Source organism: Hipposideros armiger, unplaced genomic scaffold (assembly GCF_001890085.2).
Source record: "Hipposideros armiger isolate ML-2016 unplaced genomic scaffold, ASM189008v1 scaffold_21, whole genome shotgun sequence".
Taxonomy (NCBI): Eukaryota; Metazoa; Chordata; class Mammalia; order Chiroptera; family Hipposideridae; genus Hipposideros; species Hipposideros armiger.
The window spans coordinates 5,788,440-5,812,944 of NW_017731371.1; the positions used below are offsets into that span (position 1 = coordinate 5,788,440).

At 37.8% G+C, this 24,505-nt stretch overlaps 1 protein-coding gene and 1 pseudogene across 2 annotated transcripts in view; one reads left to right on the forward strand and one right to left on the reverse strand.

The window, feature by feature from the left end:
* SLC12A2 (solute carrier family 12 member 2) overlaps positions 1–24,505 on the forward strand; it is a 93,570-nt gene that overhangs the window by 18,060 nt on the left and 51,005 nt on the right. For both annotated transcript variants that reach the window (XM_019635396.1, XM_019635395.1), the window contains exons 2-4: positions 12,930–13,049; positions 14,072–14,147; positions 14,456–14,551. In XM_019635396.1, the coding sequence (XP_019490941.1) occupies positions 12,930–13,049; positions 14,072–14,147; positions 14,456–14,551 (292 nt within the window). The remainder of the gene's footprint in view (positions 1–12,929; positions 13,050–14,071; positions 14,148–14,455; positions 14,552–24,505) is intronic.
* Positions 21,228–22,021, reverse strand: LOC109379018 (high mobility group nucleosome-binding domain-containing protein 5 pseudogene; annotated as a pseudogene).

Here is a 24,505-nt window from a genome sequence, read left to right on the forward strand (position 1 = left end):
CACTCTTCCTGGGTAAGGCAGATCAGTCACCGCCCATTGGATGGCTGCTAACAGCAGCTTACGTCGGCTGCTGGCCGCTCATGCTGGCTGCCGGCCACTCACAGTAGCTTACGGCAGCCCATTGCAGCCCCGCTGCAGCCTGCGCCGTCGACTCAAGGCAGCCCAGCTTTAGGTCGAGCTGCTGTTCACCATCTTAGCTGTAGAAGGCGCAGCATCACTGGCCCATGTGGGATCCAAACCGGCGGCCCTGCTGCTCAGAGCTCGCACTCCCAAGCCAACTCTTAACCAAAGAGCCACTCGGCTGGCCCTTGATTCTGTTTTTAAATGGCTTTCATTACTTTTATGTATTCCTGAAGAATATTACAGTTGACCCTTGAACAACGCAGGTTTGAACTGTGCCAGTCCACTTATATGTGGATGTTTAAATAAATACTATGAATGTATTTTCTCTTCCTTAATGATTTTAATATGCTTTTCACTAGCTTACTTTATTCTAAGAATATAGTATATAGTACGTATAACATACAAAATATATGTTAATTGACTGTTATTGGTAAGGTTTCCAGTCAACAGTAAGCTATTAGTAGTTAACTTTTGGGGGGAGTCAAAGTTATACATGTTTTTTTTTTTAATTGTGAAATAACATTATTTTAAACTAGTTTCAGCTGTACAACACAGTACAATAGTTATACTTTTTACCCCTCAAAGTGACAACCTCCCTCCCCCAATCCGCTGCCCACTCCCCCCTCCATATCATACATCTCTATTACAATTCCCTTGACTCCACTCCCGCACTATACTCCACGTCCGGTGACCATTATATATATATTTTTTTTTTCACTTATAGTTGACATACAATATTATATAACATCAGCTTTAGGTGTACAGTGCAGTGATAAAGCCTGTACCCCATCCGTGAAGTGGTCTTCCTGACAAGACATGTGACCATCTGACACCCTACAAAATATTTACAACAGTATTAATTATATTCCTCGAACTGTCTTTCATATCCCTGTGCCAATATTGTAGTTACCTATTTATGCTGTCTAATCCCTTCCCCTTCTCCCTCATCCCCACCCCCCTCCCAACTAGCAATCATCAGTTTTTCCTCTATATCTCTGAGACCATTTCTGTTTACTTTGCTCATTCATTTATACATGTATTTTTGACTGCATGGAGGTTGGCGCTCCCTAATCCCTGCATTTTTCAAGGGTCAGCTGTAGTCTAGTTTTGCCTGTGGAATTATACAGTATATTTGTTTTTGTTTTTGTTTTTTTTAAAGATTTTTATTGGGGAATTGGGGGATGGGAACAGCACTGGGGAATCGGGGGAAAGGGAAACAGACAAGTCGCTGTCCCTCCGTTCTTCAGTCTAGCTGTGGAGGACGTTGCTTTACTGGCCTAAGCTGGCACCATCACCGCGCTCTTCCCAGGGAAGGCAGATCAGTTGCCGGCCTCTGGATGGCTGCTCACCGCGGCTGCTGGCCGTTCACGCTGGCTGACGGCCACACATCACAGCCCATGGCAATGCACTGCAGCAGGGGCTGCAGCCCATGCCATCGCAGGGCAGCCAGCTCCAGGTTGAGTTGCTGTTCAGCATCCTAGCTGTAGAGGGCAGCGTCACTGGCCCTTATACATGGGATCTGAACCGGGGCCCTCTGGCATCCCAAGCCAGCTCCCAACCAACACGCCATTCGTCCGGCCCTATGGTAAATTTTTATCTGCCATCTTTTGTTCACTGTTACGTTTGTGTGTATTTATAATTCATTCATTTTTATTGCTATTCCACTGTATGAGATGCTACAATTGATTCTACAGTTATAGATGTTTAGATTGTGTCTAGTTTTTGACAATTTTTAACAGTGCTAACATGAACATTGTTATACAAGTATCCTGCTTCATGTAAATATTGTATATGTACAGAGATGTTCCTAAGAGTAGAATTTCTGGGTCAAAGGGTATGCATATTTTCAACTTTAGAAGATAATGCCCAAACCTCTTTCCAAAATTGTTCACCAATTTATGTTTCAACCAGCAGTGTGTCAGAATTTTTGTGTTCTATACAATGATTGTATTTTCTCAGTTCACCTTCTCAAACAGTGTGGAGCAGCCCGGTAATATTATCTCTATTTTACAGATGTGGAAACTGAGGGCCACAGGGGTTAAATAACTTGCCAGCATTCATATAGCTAGTAAGTAGCAGAGCTGGAATTTGAATCTGGAGATGACTTAGGAGCTGACGCTTTAAGTTTCATTTGTGTTTCAGGATGTTATTAGGAAAACAGAGATATATCCCATAAAAGCTCAATATTTATTCACTGTGTCTTTGATAAAGATTACAGGAAAGGTGTGCCCTGGTGGACCTTCCATTTTAATACATATTGAAGGATGGGGGTGAGTGCATAGATGACAAGAACTAAGTAAGTTCAAAAGATAATTACACATTGTGATATACGCTATGAAGAAAATAAAAGCGGGCCATGGATGAGAAGGAAGTATATGTTGGGTGGAAAGGAGTCTCGATTTAAGCTAAGGCCTAAAGGATGAGAAGGGGCCCAGCCATCTTCAGAGTGTGTGACAGGCAGGGGGAACAGCAAGCAAAAAGTCCCTCAGGAGAAAATACTTTAACACCAGTATTTCAGCAATATTATCTAATAAAATATTTTGGTTGGAGCTCTTTTAGTGATTTTCTAACTTAAAGGATAGTTCGAAAGTATAAAAAAACTTTAAGAAAAATTAATAGAAATAGGAAAGTGGTCTATGATTGCAAAAATACAGAAACTTCACTTCTAAAACAGACTAATACCTTCTCTTGAATCATGTCAAATCTTACTATGAGTAGTTAGCAATACATTGATTACAAATTCAAGAATTCTGTATGGGCGATTTTATTTTTTTAAACCTTCTTGAAAGGGCATGGATTTGTACCTGGGCCCAGTGGTTGGTTAAGTGGTTGCAATGGTCAAGCATATAAGGGAAGAAAACCTAGCATGACCTGGGATATTTGATTCAAAGGAATTGCTAGCTTGAGCAGCTAATGTGGGTATTTAATTGGAAAAAAAATCCTGGGTAACATAGAAACTGAATGATTGGCCTATTTTAACCACCCTGTCTACCACAATAGCCTCCAAATAAACTTCCACAGCTAAGTAACACACACAACTCTATCTAGCGCACAATTTCATACTTAAACATTTGACATGCCTTCCAGATGGGTTATGTCTAGACACTAGCAAGTCTTTCTCTACCATAGGTAGTCCAGGGCAGCGGTCTGTAATTTACAATCCTGTCGGGCAGAGACTTTTGTAGACGCTGTAGACCCTGGAAGAATTTCTACAAAGCACAGGGGTCTTTAGAAAATTCCCTGTGGTGCCGTCCTGCGCAGCACGTCTGTCATTTTTATGAGGACCATGGCAGGAAACCCTTAGCTTCTGTTGATTTGGAAGTACAGAAAGGAGGGAAAGATGAAGCAATGTGAAGAGGGGAAATGGCTGGGGAATTGGGAAGTTCAAGCAGGACAGTTTCCTGAACTGGGTGATTTGTCAATCTCATGCCCTCTTGTCCCAAAATAGACACTAAAAACAATTTACGTTGGTGTACTGTAATATGTGGAGTATACCATTTAGAAGAGTCTGCACTGCCACATGAATAGCTGCATGATTTGGGTCATCTTAGTCTCTCAGACTATTTCCTTATTTGTTAAGTGGGGATAATAATACTTGCCTCTCACCGATGTGCCAATTCAGGGAAAGAGGAATGTAAGCATTTAGGGAAGTGTCTGACAGTAGCTTTCAAGTAAGCCAGACAGATTATGAGTGTCTCACATAACTAAGAATTCTTAGCTTATCCCATAGGTAATGGATAACCAGACCTAGGTTATATACGACTATGTTTTATAAGAAACTCTTGTTTCTTGAAGACAGAAAAACTATTTTGTGTTTTGCAATAATACTTTGCACAAAAAACCTGGTGTCTATCACAATAAACTTGAATTGGGTTGGATTCTATGCCATGGTTCACATCACCCCCAAATATGCACAATCAAGTTATTTGCTACCCTATAAACCAGTTCTTTATCCAGAATTGAACTCTTTAAAAGTCATGGTGGGGGAAAAATCATCCCTTTCCCTGTTCTATTTTCCAAGTGTTTGGGTAGTTATAGGAAATAGTAAGGGAATTGCTCAGAAACAGATGGAAATAAAGTATTTAACTACTATGGCAGCTTGTATGCTAAATAGGCTTTTCGGTCTTGATTTTCATTTAGAGCAAGTGTTAATTTGGGGTAGAATACAAAACTCAACTTCTGGAAGGGATTGCTGTATTGGTTTTATTAATGTGTGATTTTCTTTAACATTGGACTTCTGACTTTTTTGGTGGTTGTAGTTAACCAGCATTTTTTAGCATTGAGATGATGTGTGTGCTCTGCAAGAATAATTTGAAGTTGGATAACTTAAATGAGGGTAAACATTTTGTATATTTTTAAACTTCTGTATTCTCCACCATAGCTACTACCCTGTACATAGCACCTTCTTCTGCATATGCAGTTGTTAAATGCATCAGAGCTTTATAGCTGCGTATCCCCCATTTTTCCCTATTTTTTTTTGTCACTTTAGATTATTTAGTAAGATTGATTTACTGTGTAAAAAGATACATCAATGTGATTGGGACCCAAATTCTATTTCCCAGATCAGAATGCTGGAAACAGTATAGTTTCCCAGCCTTCATCTGGCATGGCTAGTCATTGTCTGACTCCTATTTTGTGACAGCAAGAAAATGATTAGCCAATACAGGTAACTTTGTCTCATTGAAAAACGAAAACAATCTCATAGTCTTTCTTTTTCTTCATTGCCTCTTTCTTCATCAATAATCACCCTTGTTTTTATATATATGTTTTTTGTAAACAAATACCTCCTCTTACACAATCTTCACATTAACTGTGTAAGTTAGTGTATTAGTTTAAGAACCACTTGCCAGTCACAGAGGTGATGCTAAAAGCAATTTTGTTCCTCTAAATAAATGGACCTTTACACTGAAGCATAGACTCATATGATCAAGATTTAAGCATTATGTATATACATATATCAGAGCCGCAGTGAGGGGACAAAAGGAGGAGGATCCCTGGTTGCAGGAGGAGGTGCCTCAGGCTTTGGTCCTCCTGTAATGTGAGAGGTCCCAGCTTCTCGAGTGGTGCCACCAAAGCAGCCCTGACTGGTCCTGAGAGCATGTGGTGTTCCAGGGACACTCCTGCCATAGCTCTTATAAGGTCAAGTGAGTGTGGAATCTTGTTCTTGTTAAAAAATGACCAGGCATTGAAAAGCCAGGCCACCTAGGAATCAGTTTCCTATTAATTCTTTTGAAATATATAACTGAGTCACACTCACATTTCTAACATGGCCCTGGCACTTAAATTTAAATCGCTGCATTATAATCGAGGTGTATCAGCTGGCTTTATAGCCATGCACTAGAAGTCTCAATTGCTTGATGTAGCTGTCTTATTACAAATTTATCTTTATTTAGAGCCTCGAGACTCCAAAGGGATGGTACTGGAGGCAGGGATTATCATCTCCATTTTACAGATAGGTAATTGATTGTCAACGAGAGGCTCACTTGAAAAGAGGAGTATTATTGAAAACACAACCAACCTTTTTTTGACTGGGTAAACATTTAATTTAATAGAGGCTGCTTGGTATAGTGGAAACTGCCCGATATTAAAGTTAGAAGACCTACCTTTCATCTCTAGTCTCTACTCTAAAAATATAAACTCTAGGAGGGCTGGAAAGTACCTAGTATGGTGCTTGATAAAATTGATTAATAAATGTTTGTTTAATAAATGAGTGGAAAGATGTGATTGTGGTTTATGCCCAGAAACTTTATTTGCAAATTAAGAATCTTCAAATAACAGAACATCAGGAGTTACTTTGGACTTTTTAATATATTAAATACAGTTGAGGGTTTGGAACATTTCCCTCTTCAAAGGGTGTCCCTGTTTGAGCATCTTTAAGTCTACCTGGAACCAATATTGTGGCAACCTGAAGAGACATATTGATATAACTTTGCTCAACTGTTCTTTAAAACAACAGTAAAACAAAACGAAAACCTAAATATTTCCCTCTTCTTCCAACTTAAAAAAAGAAAAACAAATGTAGGTCACTGTCTTTTGCCCACTGTGGCCTGAAATTGCTGAGCAAAGACTTTTGCCCAGCCTTTACCAGTTTAACTGGTAAAAATAGAATAAAATTAATAGATTAGTAATAAACTTTGCCAGAAATGTGTTTTATTAGTATTTTAATTGTATTTAGAGGTTAAACTGTTGAAATGATCTTGATTTTTCTTTACACAATGATAAACACCTTTATTAACTTACTATGGAAAAAAAAATGTGACCATAAATGATTTGATCCTGCAAAGTCATCTTTCATGGGTATTGACTGACATCCTTGGCCAGTGACATCTCAGAGACCCACCTATGCTACATCGTACACTTGAGATGAAAATTTTGTGGATTTAGTAACTGGGATGTTTGAAGAAAGATAAGTATGGTATTTTAATGTAATGTGTACTTAAAGCATTTAACAGTGAGATGTGCATTGGTGCACATTTAGGAACTGATAAAGATGTACATAGGAGACAGTCCTGCACCCTAGGGTACAGAGCTAGTTAAAGCAGTGTTAAGGTGTTTAATTGTAAGTCTTTATAAAACTTCGGTAAGTATTTTTTCCTAATGCTTGATTTGTGTCCATTATTTTAAAATGAAATCTGATTTCATCATACATTGTCACAAAACTACTGAAGAAAATTTTAGTGTTAGGGAATAAACAGTAGCTTGATTTTATAAGATTTTTTTTACTGAAAAATCACCATTAAAGCAAGTCAGCATATTATAACTAGTGTTTTCTCTTAGGTCAAGCAGCACTGAAATATGACCTTTGATATGTAAAAGATAATTTAAATCAGTGGGTTAAAAGATGAGTTAATTTTTGGATATTGGAAACTGAAAATACTTTGTAAATTTTTAGACATGTGCACTGAGGAATAAATCTAAAATATATTTACATTTTAAAAGATTTTAATTATTAAGAACTATATTTTTAGGGTCAGATGCTTTTTTGGTAGTTAAGTATTCACTGAAAACTTAAGGAATTAAAAACCAATCAAAAAATAGAAACCTTTTCGGTCTTTTCATTTAGAGGAAAGTTGCTGTTCATCTCGCATTGACAATTTCTTCTTCTCAGTTGGTAAGAATTAGAATAGTAAACACAATGACATACCCAAGTGGCAACATCAGTATTTACACACAGGGCTGAAATTCAGAGGGGAGGTCTGATCTGGAAATGAATGGGAGCCATCACTTACTACTTATCATGTTTAGATGGTGTTTAAAGCTACAGGTCTGGTGAAATGACTATAGGAAGAAAATAGAGTGAGAAAAGATGTCTGGGAATAAGTGTTAGAGGGACTCTTACTATTTAATTGCTAGGTAGAAGAGGCTGAGAGAATGTGTGGTATTTCAAGAAATGTTTCAAGACAGAGGGAGTGTTTAACAGGATCATGCTGTTTCAAAAGTCCAGTGAGACAGAGACTGCAAAATGGATGTTAGAGAAGTCTTTGGATGTCTTCTAAAACTGTTTCAGGGTTGGGGTGGGGAGTGAAGCCAGGTTGGTGTGCACTGAGGAATGTGCTGTAGTATTTACAGCAAGTTTGGCTAGGCATTTGGCGAGGGGTGGGGGAGCGGTGTGAGGTAAAAAGTAACCATGGTTAAAGGAGAAAGAATGATCAAGGTGAGGTGGAAATTTGAATATATAAGACAGAGAAGACATTATCCACAGTGTAAAAATTCTCCTTTTCTCTACTCCCTGCAAAGACATAACGACCATGGAGACCAGAATTCTTTCATTCTTATATTTTCTATATCCCCAGAAAAATGCTCAGTTCCTCATGTTTTCTCTCTGTAAGTTCTTTTTTCATTCTGTTTCCATAGCTTCACCCACTAGCTGTTTACCTGGCCCCTCTCCTAAGTTCCAGTCATGAATTTTTTAACTGCTTGATAGAACTCTTTAATTGTCTCATGGCTCCTCAAATTCAGCACATCCAATTGAATTAATCATTTCCTTTTCAGGCTGACATAATTTACCGGTATCTCTTATTTCTCTCCTTAAAAATCCTTCTGGTTACTGAGGGTCTGGCTACCTGGGACTCCCCTTGTTTCCTCTGTCTCCTCTCTTCTTTCTGTTCTCCCTCCTGCCCTCCATCCCTGCTTGGTAGACTCAGAATCACAGTGCTACTTTTTGAGAGATTATTTCCCCCAAATAAATTCAAATTAATTTGGCCCACCTCACTTAATATGGTGTTATTTATAAAATCATTTATGTTGCTATTTTTGATGTTTTATCCATTATGTGAAAAACAGTAAAGAACACAAACCCATCATTTCTGTGAAAATGGTAGGTAAATTGAAGATTTTATTTATGTACCTTTGTGTCAGCACTATTTATAGTTCATAATTGTATATGTGAAGTTCTCCTGAGTGTAAGGTTTTAATGCAATTTTTTGTGTGTAGACAAAATGCCATACCAACAATTTACTTATTTCTCTGGAACTGATGTACTTAAATAAAATACAGATGTTCCCCCACGTTTAGAAAGCTTGCTTTATGCCACTTCACTTTTTACAAAAGACCCGTGTTCGTACTTATTTTTACTAACTGAAAGAAATCCAAAGAGAAATTTTGCTTTTACGAAAAACAGTGAAAAGCAAAAATAGCATTCAGCATTTGTTTTGCAATGAGCCATTCATTATAGAGGCAGTGCACACCCCAGGCAGGGAGAGCGGCACCAGCAAGCTCCTCTCCTGGGAACTACACTCAGCATCTCAGCATCGAGCCGCCATAATTTTGAACTGTGTCTGAGCGTCTGTGCTTTGATCTCATCTCGATTTATTCTGTGCATTTGTTAGCATGATGTGTCCCAAGTTGATAGCTTCTTCACTTTACGCCATTTCAGCTTACAAACGGTTTTATAGGAACTCTCTACTTTCAGATAGTGGGGGAAACCTGTATGTGTATTCTACTTTGGTTTCCTATTGCTTCCAGAAATTAATATAATCATAAACCCAATTTCACTTAAGTCTATTGATTGAACTATAAATAATAATAAATACTTATTTAGTTTTAATTTGAATTGTATTTTAGAGATTACCAACAAATACTTTCAAAAATAGAGCTATCAGAACATGATGAGGAAGATAAACTTCATTTTAGGTGGACCTATCTTTATTTTAAAATATTACTCAGTGCATTCTGGAAAAATCTTTGTTTTTCTTTAATGTAGTTGTTTGTATTATAGTGGAAACTAGCATTTACTAGATTTACTGCTAAATCTTCAACTTTGAGGTGGAATTCTGATAAACACCCACAGGAAAAATTTTAAGATGCCTGCATGCTTTTGCATTGTTAAAAAGACACCCACACCAATACTTAGCCTTGGAAAAAGTAGCCTATTACATATACACATCTTTAGTTTTGTTTTGTTTTTTCTTAACTGAGATGGGAAAACTTTTTGTGTATATTATAGACATTATATTTTCTTGTAATACTTGGAGGTTATATGATATTTTAAAATTTACAAAAGAAATAAATTAACTGAAGAGCACTAAATATCCTATAGTGAGAACTAAGGAAGTTCTTTCTACTTTAGAGTTAATTAACAGGCAAACATTTTTGTTCTGGCTTTTATTTAAATAATTGAACAGTTGAGTCATCAGTCCTTATGAGGAATCCTTTTTTTTTAAATTTGGCATCACTGATGCACTACCATCTAGAACACATCCCACAGTGGAAGTAAAGCCAAAGTGCATTGCTTTTGTGATTGAGCTATATACAGGCCCCTGGTCACAATTATTTTTTTTCTGTTTATTCATATTTCTAGCAAGTTTAATGGATACTGGTTTCAATGTTTATACCAGATTCTAAGCGAGGAAAGATAACAATAGGCAGACACATTGACTTGAATTAGGAGTAACAGCCTGTAGTCTGATACAAAAGAAGAGATGAGAAAAATGATCACAAGTAGTCATTTCAAAAAGTATTCATGACCTAGCAATTCCATTCCTAGGTATATGCCCGAGATAAATAAAACTCATGTCCACACAAAAACTTGTAGATAAATGTTCACAGCAGCATTATTCATAATAGCCAAAACGTGGAGTCAGCCCAGATGTTCATCAGTAGCTGAGGGGATAAACAAAATATGGTACACCCATACTGCGGAATATTATTTAGCAATAAAAAGGAGTGACACACTGAATCATGCTATAACATGGATGAGGCTTGAAAATGTTTTGCTTGGGCCGGCCGAGTGGCTCAGTTGGTTAAGAGCTCGCTCAAGAGTTTGAGCTCTGAGCAACAGCGGTTCGAGTCTGGCCTGAGCTGAGCTGCCGCTGAGCTGCCAACAGGTGACAGGATGGCTCAGTTAAAAAAAAAAAAAAGAAGAAAAGAAAATGTTTTGCTAAGTGAACGAAGCCACATACAGAGGCCACATATTGTATGGTTCATTATTCCATTTATATGAAATGTCAGAATAGCAAATCCATAGTGACAGAAAGTTTATAAGTGATTGCCAGGAGCTGGAGGAAAGAGGAAATGGGGAGTGACTGCTAAGTGGTGTGAAGCTTCCTTTGGGAATGATAAAAATGTTCTAAAATTGATTGTGGTGATAATTGCACAACTTTGTGAATATACTAAAAATCAATGATTTGTACACTTACATGGGTGAGTTGTGTGGTATGTGAATTATATCTCAAATAAAGCTGTTTAAAAAGCATAGCATATTGGGGTAATTCAAAATATTTATGGGAGTGGTTAGTTCTTTATACCATAACCCTGGGGCATCTCTCTTAAAAGTCCAGTAATCACTGATACAATAGATAGTAGTTTTGAAACTGTATTGAAAGGGAAATTGTTATAATTCATTTCTTTTAGGATCTGTTTTCAATTTGTGAGCTATCAGAAATGGCTAACATTAAAGTTCATTTTCAAGGCCTTAGTGACCTTTGAATGACTTATTTTCCATGTGTTTCACATAGTTGAAGTTATAGCTGTGTCTGTTAATGGACACGTGGGGATTAGTTGAAAATTTGATTGTTTTTCTCTTAACACCATTAAAAAGACTAGGTAAAATAATTTTCAAAAGATATACTTAAAGATATTATTGCATCTAACTTTTTTTTTAAAGATTTTTATTGGGGAATTGGGGGAGGGGAACAGTGCTGGGGAATCGGGGGAAGGGGAACAGACAAGTTGCTGTTCTTTTGCTCTTCAGTCTAGTTGTGGAGGACGTTGCTTCACTGGCCCAAGTTGGCATCATCATTGCGCTCTTCCCTGGTGAGGCAGATCGGTCGCCGGCATCTGGACGGCCACTCACGGCGGCTCTTGGCAGCTCATACCAGCTGCCGGCCGCTGATGCTGGCTGCCAGCCACTCACAGTAGCTTATGGTAGCCCACTGCAGCAGGGGCTGAAGCCTATGCTGTTGCCGGCAACTCACAGCAGCCCAGCCCCACATCGAGCTTTTGTTCACCATCTTAGCTGTAGAGGGCGCAGTGTCACTGGCCCTCATGTGGGGTCCAAACCAGGGTCCTGCTGCTCAGAGCTGGTGTCCCAAACCAGCTCTTAACCAATGTGCCACTCGGCCAGCCCTGCATCTAACTTATTATAATGTGTCTTCTATTGCTTAAAAATCTAAAAATTAGCAGTAGTTAAGTTATGTAAATGTGGAATCCAAGAGCTAATCTAGGTTGATAGTACTTTGAAAAAACATATAGCAATAATGCATTAAACAAAACTAAATCTACCTAGCTAACAGATATTGTTCAAGGAAAATAGGGAAGTTTGGATTATGACAGATTTTGCTCTGTGGTAACATAGAACTTGCTACAGCTCATTTCTATGAAAAAAGTTAATATTCAGAATTCACTGGAAGGTGTGAACCACTGAAAATGGTTTTTAAAAAAGTACTGTAGGAAATTTAGATTGCAATTTTCAGGATTAAATGATAATCAATATAGTTGGCTCTTCTGCGTTTTTGTTCCCTACTGTTGAGGATATGGGTAGAGAAAGAACTATGGGGATAGTGTTAGGGACATGATTCTAGATCTAGAACATTTTCTGCCTCCCAGCACCTCCCTCCACCCTTTGTGACCTGTTTAAGGCACTGGTACTGGTTTGGAAATTTTCACCTGCCTTGGATCTGTTGGGACTGAACAAAAGTTGAGAACCAGGGAGAGAGGGAGAGAACAAAAAACTAATAAGAATTATAGAATCAGACATGAAATGTAAAAACAAGAAGCAAACACTAGTTATGGAAATTAATTGTGCCAACCAGTTCATGTCTGAACCAGAGAAAAACTACAAAGGGAAAAATGAAGAGCACTGAGTGACTGAGTGAAGATAAGGGAGGAGTTATGAGTGAATCTTGGGGTCTGTGGGAATCCTGCTGTCATGGGCTGTAAAGGGAAAATGGTTCATTGGCAATGAGGGATTTTCAATGGTTAACGTTGAAATTTCAGATGTGGAAAGGATGCCAGCTAGGCAGTGTGAGGTGGCTGGAGAGACACAGGTATGACTCGAGTGACCTAGCTTAGCAAACAGTATTCATTGTGTTCTCCAGATACCACCAAAGTGTAATGAAAATCTGAAATGATTGAAATGGGTTTACTGCCATGATTAGGTTTAAATTTTTAAAACTCAATAATTAAGTTTTCTTCCACTTTATTGCTTTACATTTTCCTCAGGTAAAAAATTCAGGAACCGTTCATTCTGGGAAATCTGTACCATGTCCTTATAAACATGGTTAAGTGCATTTAGTGATGCTTGTTTTTATCAGGTGATTTTGAACTTTAAATAATTCTAAATAACTCACATTTCCTTTTATAACCAGGAACCTTTTGAGGATGGCTTTGCAAATGGGGAAGAAAGTACTCCCACCAGAGATGCTGTGGTCACGTATACGGCGGAAAGTAAAGGAGTCGTGAAGTTCGGCTGGATCAAGGGTGTATTAGTATGTACCCAGAGACTTACTTTTAGAGTCAATCAAATTATACTGAACTACCTCTATACTGTGTTTCATTGCCTCTTGTACATTTCATATATTGTCACTTTTCAGTAAGTATGAAGCTGTTAACTTGATGACAGCATCAGAATCAAGAAAGTGGAGCAGGCGATAGAGCTGAAATATGCCTGCTTCCTTTCCTGCTACCCCAGTATCTTTGAAGAGACATGTATAGAAGTTAACAGGCAACAGAAATCCTTTTCTTAATGTTGACGTTTCTTCATTTTTAGGTGATTAAGGTTCCAATTTACTTCTGTTTTCTGTATTCAGATAGGTACTAAGGATCTGACTAGACAGGCCGGAAGCACTAAATTGGAGTTGTATTGACACCTAGGGGAGAGGTAGAGGGGAAAGCCCGGGTCTAGTAGTGATTTCATTGCCTAGTCAATAGTAAATGTGAAGCTCCAGATAGTTTAGCTTGCCTGTCCTTAGATTTTAGTATTTTAGAAGATTATGTTCTATGTATCAGCATAATAAATAAAAATGGGGAAAATGTCTCACAAATAGTTTTTGAAAGATATGTGAACAGTTGGCATTTTGTATTGACAGATATTATGTAATACTTAAATCTCTTGTAGAAATCCTGACATGAGGCTGTTATAAAAGAATAAACAAAAATTAAGCTTACTTCCATTGGTAAAGGGGAACATGAACTACTGTTTTTTAGGGTTGAAGTCTTAAAGTATTCCTCGTACCTTTCTTGTTCAGTTGATCCTGCTGCTTCAGAAAATTGTGATGGGGCTGTGTGTGAATACACACACATATATACATACTCACATATTACATTATACTTACATTAGCTCACACTTAAGCTCTTAGAAAACTGTTAAAGGGTGGGATAAGCGTTACGTTTAAAATGACTTTCTGTAGTTTTAAATATGTGTTATACTGCTTTGGGCTAGTTTAGCATTTATTGCTGTATTATACTTGATCATTTTCCTCATTTGTGCCTTGGCCTCTTCCTGTCTTAGGTACGTTGTATGTTAAACATCTGGGGTGTGATGCTCTTCATTAGACTGTCATGGATTGTAGGTCAAGCTGGAATAGGTAAGTGAAGTTCAGACTGCTTGATTCATTTGAGAGTGAATAAGCAAACTAGCCGTGTTTGTGTCTAGGCTCTGAACCTCATAATACAAGCAATTGGAATCATTCAAAGCTGTGTTCTCCTTAGTATAAGATTGTTGCTTTAATGTCATTTTTAAAATAATTCTGATTTGATATTTTTTATAAATGGGATAAAAAAGGGTAATTCATAAGTTATAATGTAAACGCAGTATAGTTGGACTACCAGTTGTAAAATGGCAGGTTAAAATAAAGATGTAAGCATTCTCAGTCTCTCTTCTTTTTCCTTAAAGGTCTGTCAGTCGTCGTAATAATGATGGCCACTGTTGTGACAACGATCACGGGACTGTCTACTTCTGCAATAGCCACTAATGGATTTGTACGAGGAGGTAAATTCAGTCTTTCACATCATTGTCATCAGATTACTGTTACTAAAAACGTGACATTTAAATCTTATTTTTTACCTTTCAAAAGCAGTGTATCAGGTGAAAAAGGTTGCTACAGAGCACTTTCAAACAAGTCTATTTGAATATAAAATGTTATATTGACCCATACACAAACATGTACACTTTAAATTGTTTAGGGTGTTCATTGTATTTCGGCGCAAGAATGGAGCCTCTGACTGGTTTCTTCCCTGGGCGGCCCTTGTTGCCTCCTCTCGGGCTTCGGCCTGGTCAGTTGCATCATCCTGCGTTCAGTCAGCATTGCGCAGGTGTCACCTCATTCCTCCCACGGAGGGAGACAGGCAGAACTCTTTCCCCATGACCTAACAGCTTTTGTGAGTTACACCTGGGACCCTGAATCCATACCCTCTAGTTGAGCTCTCTTCTGTGGGTGCCCTGAGGCCTTTTTCGTTGACTTTAAGGTTTGCCTTGTGAGATTTTTACCCTCCCATGGAGATCACACAGGACACCAGGAGAATGGTCTTGGGACACCTGAGAACAAGAAGAAAATAATTGTGTGGGCCGGCTGAGTGGCGCGTTTGCTAGGAGCTGGCTTGGGATGGCAGCTCTGAGCAGCAGGGCCCCAGTTCGGGTCCCACATGAGGAGGGCCAGTGATGCTGTGCCCTCTACAGCTAAGATGGTGAACAACAGCTCGACCTGGAGCTGGGCGGCCAGCGACAGCGTAGACTCCAGTGGGCTGCCGTAGGCTACCATGAGCAGCCATCCAGTGATCAGCGACCAGTCTGCCTCACCCGGGAAGAGTGCAATGATAATACCCACATGGGCCAGTGAAGCGACGTCCTCCACAACTAGACTGAAGAACAAAAAGGACAGCAACTTGTCTGTTCCCCTTCCCCGATTCCCCAACGCTGTTCCCATCCCCAAATTCCCCAATAAAATCTTTAAAAAAAAAGGAATTGCGTTTTTCAAACCAAAACTCATCAGTCAGCTAGAACAACGAGGAGAAGATCCCTAGAAAAGAGAGAAGGCCAGTACCAGCTTCTGTAAAGTCATCCTAGCAAATCAACTAAGAATCAGCCTGTTCCACCTGCCTCAACTGTTTTTAGATTTGTATTGGACGTTACATACAGTTTCTGATTTATCTGCATCAGGTATTTGGAGAGAGAAAGTGAACCAGATGGAGCTTTTCATGTTTTCCATCTTCTTCATGTTTCTTATATGCTATAGAGGATTCAGATCACATGGCCCTGAAGAAAAGCGGGTCACTCATATCAGTGTGATTATGACTATGCCGAACATGCATCACTCTCTGTTGAAGTTTCACGTGTACACGAATCTGGACTGAGTTACACTGGGGTGTAAGAGGGGGATATTCATATGTCTAACTGAGTTTCCAGACAACACTGAAAGGTTCTTTTTTTGACTAATTATGATCTAGGTGCCCTGTGCTTCATTTCTTTCTGCTACTGTTGGGGAATGGAAATGGCAGGAGAAATGGGATGGGGTGTTTGGTATTTGAGAGAATCAGAGAATCATGAAAGAATTTCTCCTTATCTTCAGCCTTTTGAATCTAGGTTGTAAGCCTCAAGGGGAATGGGACATGAAGCCACTGGCAGCATGAACCCCAGACTATTCTCCATGTGAATTCAAACTGATGGGAAATATAGATTTTCCTGCATTATGACTAAAAACCCATTTCATCTTTCAGTACTACCAGTAGTTTTCATATATCTGCACTAATACATGTACCCCAGCAACTTGGTGTCTAGCCTCTGTCCTGGGATACTAAGGGAAGTATGAGAATGTGGAATGCGTGAAGATGTGTCTCAACAAATTATCATATGTTGCAGTTTTGCCCGAACTCCCTCATAATGATCACAAAGGAAGAAACTATAGGAAAAAAACCCATTGGATCATACAGTCCCAAATTCTTCTGTTATTATCAGATATTCATACATATGAGAAAGCAGATATTTGCTTAAATAATGGAACCTGAAGAAAAAAGGGAAAGGTATTAATTTAATAAGAAATAACCAAATACTTTGAAGCTTTGCTAGAAGGCAGTTGTTTTTCCCTTGTCATTTGGTGACTTTGGACACCTGGCTGATCCTGTACAGAATATAAACGCGCTGCATCATCTGCGTTGAACATTTCCTGGGGATTCTTTCAGTGAATGGAAGCCTCTTCGGTCTCCTCTGTTATCTGCTTCATGGACTTGGACACTCCTAACAGGATTTATTTTGGTTTCCTGAGAAAACTGTCTTTTCCACATGGGAGAAAGTAGATACAGGTATAAAAATTGATGAGATTACATTGCACCCTGTATTCATGATTCTAAATTGAAAGTATCAGATTAGTATGACTCAGATTTTTATCCCAAAAGTACACACTTCTTAGTTCTTGTGATTTAGACTCCACAAAAATCACCTGTAGCAAATGATCAACCCAGAAACAAGGAGCACCCTTAGTGTCCACGTTGTGTATTTCCATTCAAAGGAACCAGGGAATTTTGGAGAAAAGGTTGATTCCAGATCTGGGCAGGAAATGGACTAGAGGAGGCTAGACATCTTCTTACATCGGAAAGTAAAGAAGGTAACAAAGGCTACTAGTTTCATGACAGAAAGACCAGGAGCCAACGTGAAGAAGCTGATACTGACTGAAGTTTGAACAGTAATACTACTGCTAATAAGAACTGATTTGAATGAAAACATATGGTAAGATCCATAAGTTCACAGGTCTCACAAAAACTCTCATTTTTCACCTTTGAAGAATGCTAAGGAATGCTATGAAAATTGAAAAATAAAGGTAAAGAATCTAATGTTGAATAAAGCTTTCATGAATGAAAGTTTCTTTACCTGAACTCAGTACAAGAAATTAATAAGAAATTTGTTCTTTAGATGATTATTCTATGTAGTAAGTGAAGAAGGAAAGAGAATTAGAATATTCCAACTTTGTAAATACTTGACTTAATAAGAGTACCTGTGAAGTATTGTTTCCCAACAAATTGACTCCGAATCGCCTCATGCCTGTAGCTCCAGGAAGCATTTTATAGAATATGTAGGGGAGAGAGGAACTTATTAAATGACACTATCGAGAGATTCTAGCAAATTCCAGACTGCGAGTATCTCTGGAACAAGAAGTTTTTCTTCAACAAAATTTTCCAAGGTCCAAAAATATAGGGAGGTATGGTTGCAAACAAATTTTCAGAGACTTAAGGTGTAGATGTGATTTTGTTGCTGTTCTTAACAATAAACTACCATATACCAGAAGCGATATGTGACATGGAGCATTGTCACCTTCTCTCGACCGTAGCTCACACCTGACTGACTGCACCAAACAAGTTGAAACTTGTCACACACTGTTATTAAGGTTCGATGTGCCACTTCCCATATTGAAGATCCCTGCCTTTCTGTTGGATGGCACTTGGCAGCAACTTTCACCACAGTTTTTGATCAGAAAGGCTCTGTGTCACATATTGCTTCTGGTATGGCAATTTCAGTCAAATAAAAACATTACAGTGTGGGGCTGGTTGAGTGACGCGTTGTTTAGGAGTTGGCTTGGGACGCCAGCTCTGAGCAGCAGGGCCCCGGTTCGGATCCCACATTAGGGCCAGTGACGCTGCGCCCTCTACAGCTAAGATTGTGAACAACAGCTCGACCTGGAGCTGGGCTGCCATGCGTTGCCGGCGATGGCATAGGCTACAGTGGGCTGCCGTGAGCTACCGTGAGTAGCTGGCAGTCAGCGTGAGCAGCCGACAGCTGACATGAGCTGCCAAGAGCCACCGTGAGCGGTCATCCAATGGCCAGCAACCGATCTGCATCACCTGGGAAGAGTGCAATGATAATACCAACTAGGCCAGTGAAGTGACGTCCTCCACAGCTAGACTGAAGAACAAAAGGACAGCAACTTGTCTGTTTCCCTTCCCTGATTCCCCAATGCTGTTCCCCTCCCCCAATTCTCCAATAAAATCTTTAAAAAAACAAACAAACACACAAAAACGTTACAATGTGTCCTCATCTACCTTATTTACTATATCTGGCACTGTGTGACTTCTGGCTCTTCCCCAAAGTCAAAATGACAATGAAAGGTAAACATTTTGAACGGATTCAAGACATTGAGGCAGCTACAACAACACAACTAAAGACACTCACAAAAGAGGACTTCGGAACTGCTTCAGAAAGTGGCAAGAATAATGGGATAAGTGTGTTCAAAGTGAGGGTGAGTATTTTAATGGCACTGTGTCTTTTACTATAATAACATTTTTAAAATTTAAACATTCACTGTATTATTTGATCATACTTCATAGTTTTGGGGTTTTTTTAAACACGAATTAACTGCCAACTTGTAAATAAATGTTAATGTCCAATTATGAAGTCTGGGATAAAAATAATATGGAAACAATTCAGTGTTTCTGAAAAAAAAAAGAGTCAAAACTTAGAATTTTAAAGATGCCTAGTTTCAGCCTTGATTAGATTTTAGTAATGATTTTGGGGTACTGTTTGAAGTTCCTAGTAGCAGGTTAGAGAATCATTCCCTTGGTTCTCTGCCTGCACACAGTAAGAGTAACAGTGTCAAGTAACTGCAGCCACCCCTTCACCTTCACCTTCATCTGTGACATCGTTCCTGCCCCAGCACAGTCTTGTTCTATAGATTGATGCAGATCCCATCAGTGTTTTTGAGAGCTGGGATTTTACAGTTTACTTGGGCTGTGTGCAACAGGTTCTGCAACTTCGTTGGCACTGGCCAGCCGCCACTCTCACTTAAACCTGCATTTCCTAGATTTACAGGCCAGGGTTCTTCCATTCTCAGAAATCTGTGTCTAGGGACTCACGTACAAAATAGAGGACAACCACAGTCAGCTTTTTATAAGATGAAAGTGAAAATTCTGGTTTTTGAATCATATTGTACTATATGAACTGAGCATTATAAAAGGGAAAAAGTTGCTCTACTACTTTTTGTTTTGGAGCATTAAGTCAAAAGCAGAGGTCAGTACACTTTCAAATAAAAACCCAGGTTATAGCAAATTTCCAACAGGTAGTTCAGAGAATCTAAAATCAATACAAGCCTGCCTATTCTGTGACCAAGATGAATCTTGTTTTATATTACGTGTATTTCAGTCAGTCAGCAGATAACCGAGCACTTTGTGACAGGCACTGTGTTTGTAACAATGAGAGTCAGACAAGATCCTGTTTTCTTGGAGCTTATGTTCAGATAAGTGGCAATTATTTTTTGAGACCTAATTGCTAGGCATGTTACCATTGTCTTGACACACATGATCTGATTTAATTCAATGCTGCTGTTTAGTCTCATTTACAATTGATATGGATGATGAGAACAAAAGTGAAATATATATATTTTTTTAAACAAAATTAGATTTTATGCCGGTTACACTGGTAAATCTTTTTAAAATACCTGTAATATGTCAGAATTACTTTTATATACTCACATCTTTTTTTTTTCTGTGAAATAATTGAAGACCTCTTCACTTTCGTGAGATAAAGCCAAACATTAGAAGTGAGGAAAAACTGTTTTCACATGTGACAGAAAGTGCTTTCTGTATTGGTATAATCAGATTATCATTGGTTGTCAAATTTGTTGTTTAGTCTGTTATGTTATCTGCACCCATAGAAATGTCTTCCCTTCTATTGATGTAAGTGTTCCTCTTCCCTTTCTCATAAATACCCCTTGCCTTTGTCTCCTAATCGGAACACTATTTGGGCTTCTGCCTGTATCAGTGCTTCCTGAATAGCTATTCTTATTGATCTCAATAAATGCCTGTTGCCTTGCACTTTGAAAGTCGTCTTTTTTTTTTTAGGTTAACAAGTTCATTATATAACTTTATTAATTCCTGTCATCACCAAGCAAGGAATTATAAGTTAGAATGTAGCTCCATACTTCTTTCCTTTCATTGCTAATTTCTTTCAACTTGTCACTTTTCAAATCAGTGAAATGTTTGAAGAAACTAAAAGGCAGTTGTATAACACTTGTATTATATGCTAGGTTTTATTAGACTTAAATATAATGTGTTTTCAGTTAAGTAAAACACTATTTATATGCTGTAAGTAGCTCAGATGTGAATCTGAAAACCTAAAGTTATAAAAAATAATTTTTTACTTCTGTTTCCTCTTTGATCTACTGTTGACATTTCAATTTTGCCAGTCTTTTTTTTCTTCTCCTCTTTGGAGAGAACTTTTATTAAGATAGATCCAGTAAAATTTTGTGGATACACATAGACATTTGCATTTCTTTTAAAAACAGAATTACAATTTTATTTTTTCCCAAACTAATTAAGTTACATTTGGGAAAGATTGTTCTAACTCTTACCATTACATGAAAATAGTTCACCTTCTTTATAAAAGCAACCTAGAGAATCACAAGAACGTTTGAGGAAACTTTTTCTTTTGGGATCTTTCCACTTAATGAAGTTACCACATATAGGAGTAAAATTCAAATTAAAAATTTAATACATAACTTACACAAAGTTGAAAGTGTATTTTTTCTATATATTTCACTATTATAATCACAAAGTTTATAGATAAGGGTTTCATGTTAGGAACTTTGTGGCTAGTGATCAGTATGAAGATGTTTTGAAATTCATTCGATGCTAAAGAAAAGCTATGGTTATAAAATATTTGATAAAAATATTCATCTCTATTAACATTACAACATGGAGGTACATGTTACCAGATTATTGAAACTATATAGGGCAGCTTTAAACAATACTCTGAGACTTTTTTTTCCATCTTCTTTTTTGACCTCTTCTTTTTCGGCTACTTCTTTTTCAACTTAAGCCTTATTTTCATTTTTTTTTCCGTCTCTTCCATCTTTCCTGTCTCCTTTTCTACTTTCTTCTTTTCCTCCTTCCTCCTCTTTTCCATCTTCTTCCTCTTCTTTCCCAGCTTCATCATCTTTTCTGTCTTCTCCCTGTTTTTCATCTTCTCCTTTATTGTTATCATCTTTAGTTTAGTTGCCATCTTTTCCTTCCCCCTTTCCATCTTCACCCTCTTTTTCATCTTCTTTCTCTTTTTGGTCTTCTTCCTCTTCTTCCTTGATTTGATCTTCTCTATCTCCTTTCTGATCTTCTTCATTTTTTTTCTTCTGCTGCCACTTTTTTTTTTCCCCCTCTTCTTCAACATCTTCAATTTTTTCTTCTGTATTTCCTCAAGTTCCTTTTTAGGAGCTGGTGCCTCTATAATTGTGGCTTCTCCATTTTCAGCTTTTTCATTGTATTCTTCTTTAACAACTTCTTGCTTGGTTTCAGCTATTGTTTTGGTACTTGTATCTGTGGGGTTTTTTCCATCATTCCAGTTTTTGTTTTCATTTTCCTTGGCGTTGATGTTCTTTTGGCTTCAATTCCAGCATAATGGGCACAGGCATAACAGACAGTCTGGCTGATCTTCTCTTTGGCTCCTGCCTTCTATCACCTTGACCTGTAGCCTTTCTTTTGGGCATGGTTGCAGCTCTCTACAAGAAATCTTAACAGTCAGCAGAAAAAAAGCCAAAAGCAGTCTCTGCCTGATTGGAGAGCAACTGAGTTTTCAGTGAACTAATTGCAGCCTGACCTGTACTCACCTTCCCCGTCCTAATGCTCCTCCCCCCCCCCAAAAAAAACAACTTGCCAGTCTTTAATGATTAAAAATACTTTAACTTGGTTCCCCAAATTGTCTGCTGCGGAATTAGGGCTATATGTCTTTGGCCTTAAAGTTTCACTTATTCAGGCGATCAATGACAATAACATAGCACCGAATCCTGGTCTGAAGATTCCATGTTTGTCACTTTGCCTTTACTTTAACAATAGTTGACTTAACAATGGCAACAGAACAGGAAATTTGCCAAACATAAACAGGCAAACAGTTCCTTATTGTGTATTTGTAAGCCAGGGTGTTCGAGTGTATTTCCTAGAAAAATAACCAAAATGTTTATGGCTTGTATTTTCATTCCCTTAATGGTGTCATCAGAAGAGCAGTTCTTAGTTTTGATTACATTTAATTTATCACTTATTTTTTGGATCATGCTGTTGGTGTTGTATTTAAGAAATCATTGCCTAACCGACGGTCCCAAAGATTTTCTTCTATATTTTGTTCTAGAAGTTTTTATAACTTTAGGTTTTCAGTTATATCTATCATCATTTTTAGCTAATGTTTGTATATAGTACAAAATATGACCAAGATTCACATGGATATCCAGTTATTCCAGTTTGTTGAAAAGATTATCCTTTCTATTTAATTGCTTTTTTACTTTAGTAAAAATTTAATTGACCTTAATTACTCAAAGCCGTCTATCGATTTAGTGCAATTTCATACAAATAGAAAAAAATATCCTAAAATTCATATGGAACCACAAAAGACCCCGAATAGTCAAAGCAATCTTGAGAAAGAATGAAGCTGGAGGCATCACACTTCCTGATTTAAGACTATATTACAAAGTTATAATAATCAAAATAGTATGGTACTGGTATAAAAACAGACACATAGACCAGTGGTATAGAATTGAGAGACCAGAAATAAACCCACGCATATACAGTCATATAATATATGACAAGGGAGCCAAGAACACTCAGTGGGAAAACGATAACCTCCTTAGCAAATGGTCTTAGGAAAACCAGATATTCACATGGAATTCTTTCTTAACACCACTCATAAAAATAAACTCAAAATGAATTAAGGACTTAAATGGAAGACCTGAAACTGTAAAGTTACTAGAAGAAAACATAAGGAAAAGGCTCCTTGCCATTGGTGTTGACAGTGATTTTTTTTTTTGGATATGACACCAAAAGCAAAAATCAACAAATAGGACTACATCAAGCTAAAAAGCTTCTGCACAGCAAAGAAACAACAAAACGAAAAAGACACCTACAGAATGGGAGAAAATATTTGCAAATCATATATCTGATAAGGGGTTTATATCCAAAATAGATAAGGAGCTCATATAACACAATAGCAAAAACAAACAAACAAACAAAATCCCAGTCTGATTAAAAAATGGAAAGAAGACCCGAGTAGATACTTTTTCAAAGAAGACAACAAGTTCATGAAAAGGTGCTTAACAGGTGCAAATCAAAACCACAGTGAGTTATCACCTCATACCTGTTAGAATGGCTAACATCAAAAAGACAAGATAATATAAGCTGGTGAGGCTGTGGGAAAATGGAACCCTCGTGCATTGCTGGGAATGTAAATTGGTACAGCCACTGGGGAAAGCAGTATGGAAGTACCTCGAAAAACAAAGTACCATATAATCCAGCAATCTTGCTTTTCGGTATATAAATGAAGGAAATGAAATAATTATTTGGTAGAGAGGTTTATGCCTCTATGTTCATTATGTTCACTGCAGAATAACAATAGCCAAGACATGGAAACAACCTAAGTGTTCATTGATGGCTGAATGGATGAAGAAAATGTGATATATATGTATGTGTGTACACACACACAGGAATATTATTCAGCCTTAAAAAGGAGATCTTGTCATTTGTAACAACATGGATCAACCTTAAGGGTATTATGCTAAGTGAAATAAGACAGAGAAAGACAAACATTTTATAATCGCACTTATGCAGAATCTAAAAAAGTTAAATTCATAGAAACAGTAGAAAAGTGGTTACCAGGAGCTGGGGGATGAGAGAAATGATGAGATGTTGGTCAAATACAAATTTCCATTTATAAGAAGAGTAAGTTCTGGAGATCTAATGTATAGCATGGAGACTAGTTAACAATACTGATTGTATACTTGAAAGTTGTTAAAGAAAGTAGATTTTAAATGTTCTTACCATAACAACAACAAAAAGGTAATTGTGTGAGGTAAAGGATATGTTAACCTTATTTTGCCAAACATTTTGCAATGTATAGGTGTATCATTGTCACAGTGTGTATCTTAAACTTACACAATGTTATATGTCAACTAAATATCAATAAAGCTGGAGGGAGGGGGAATTAATTGAC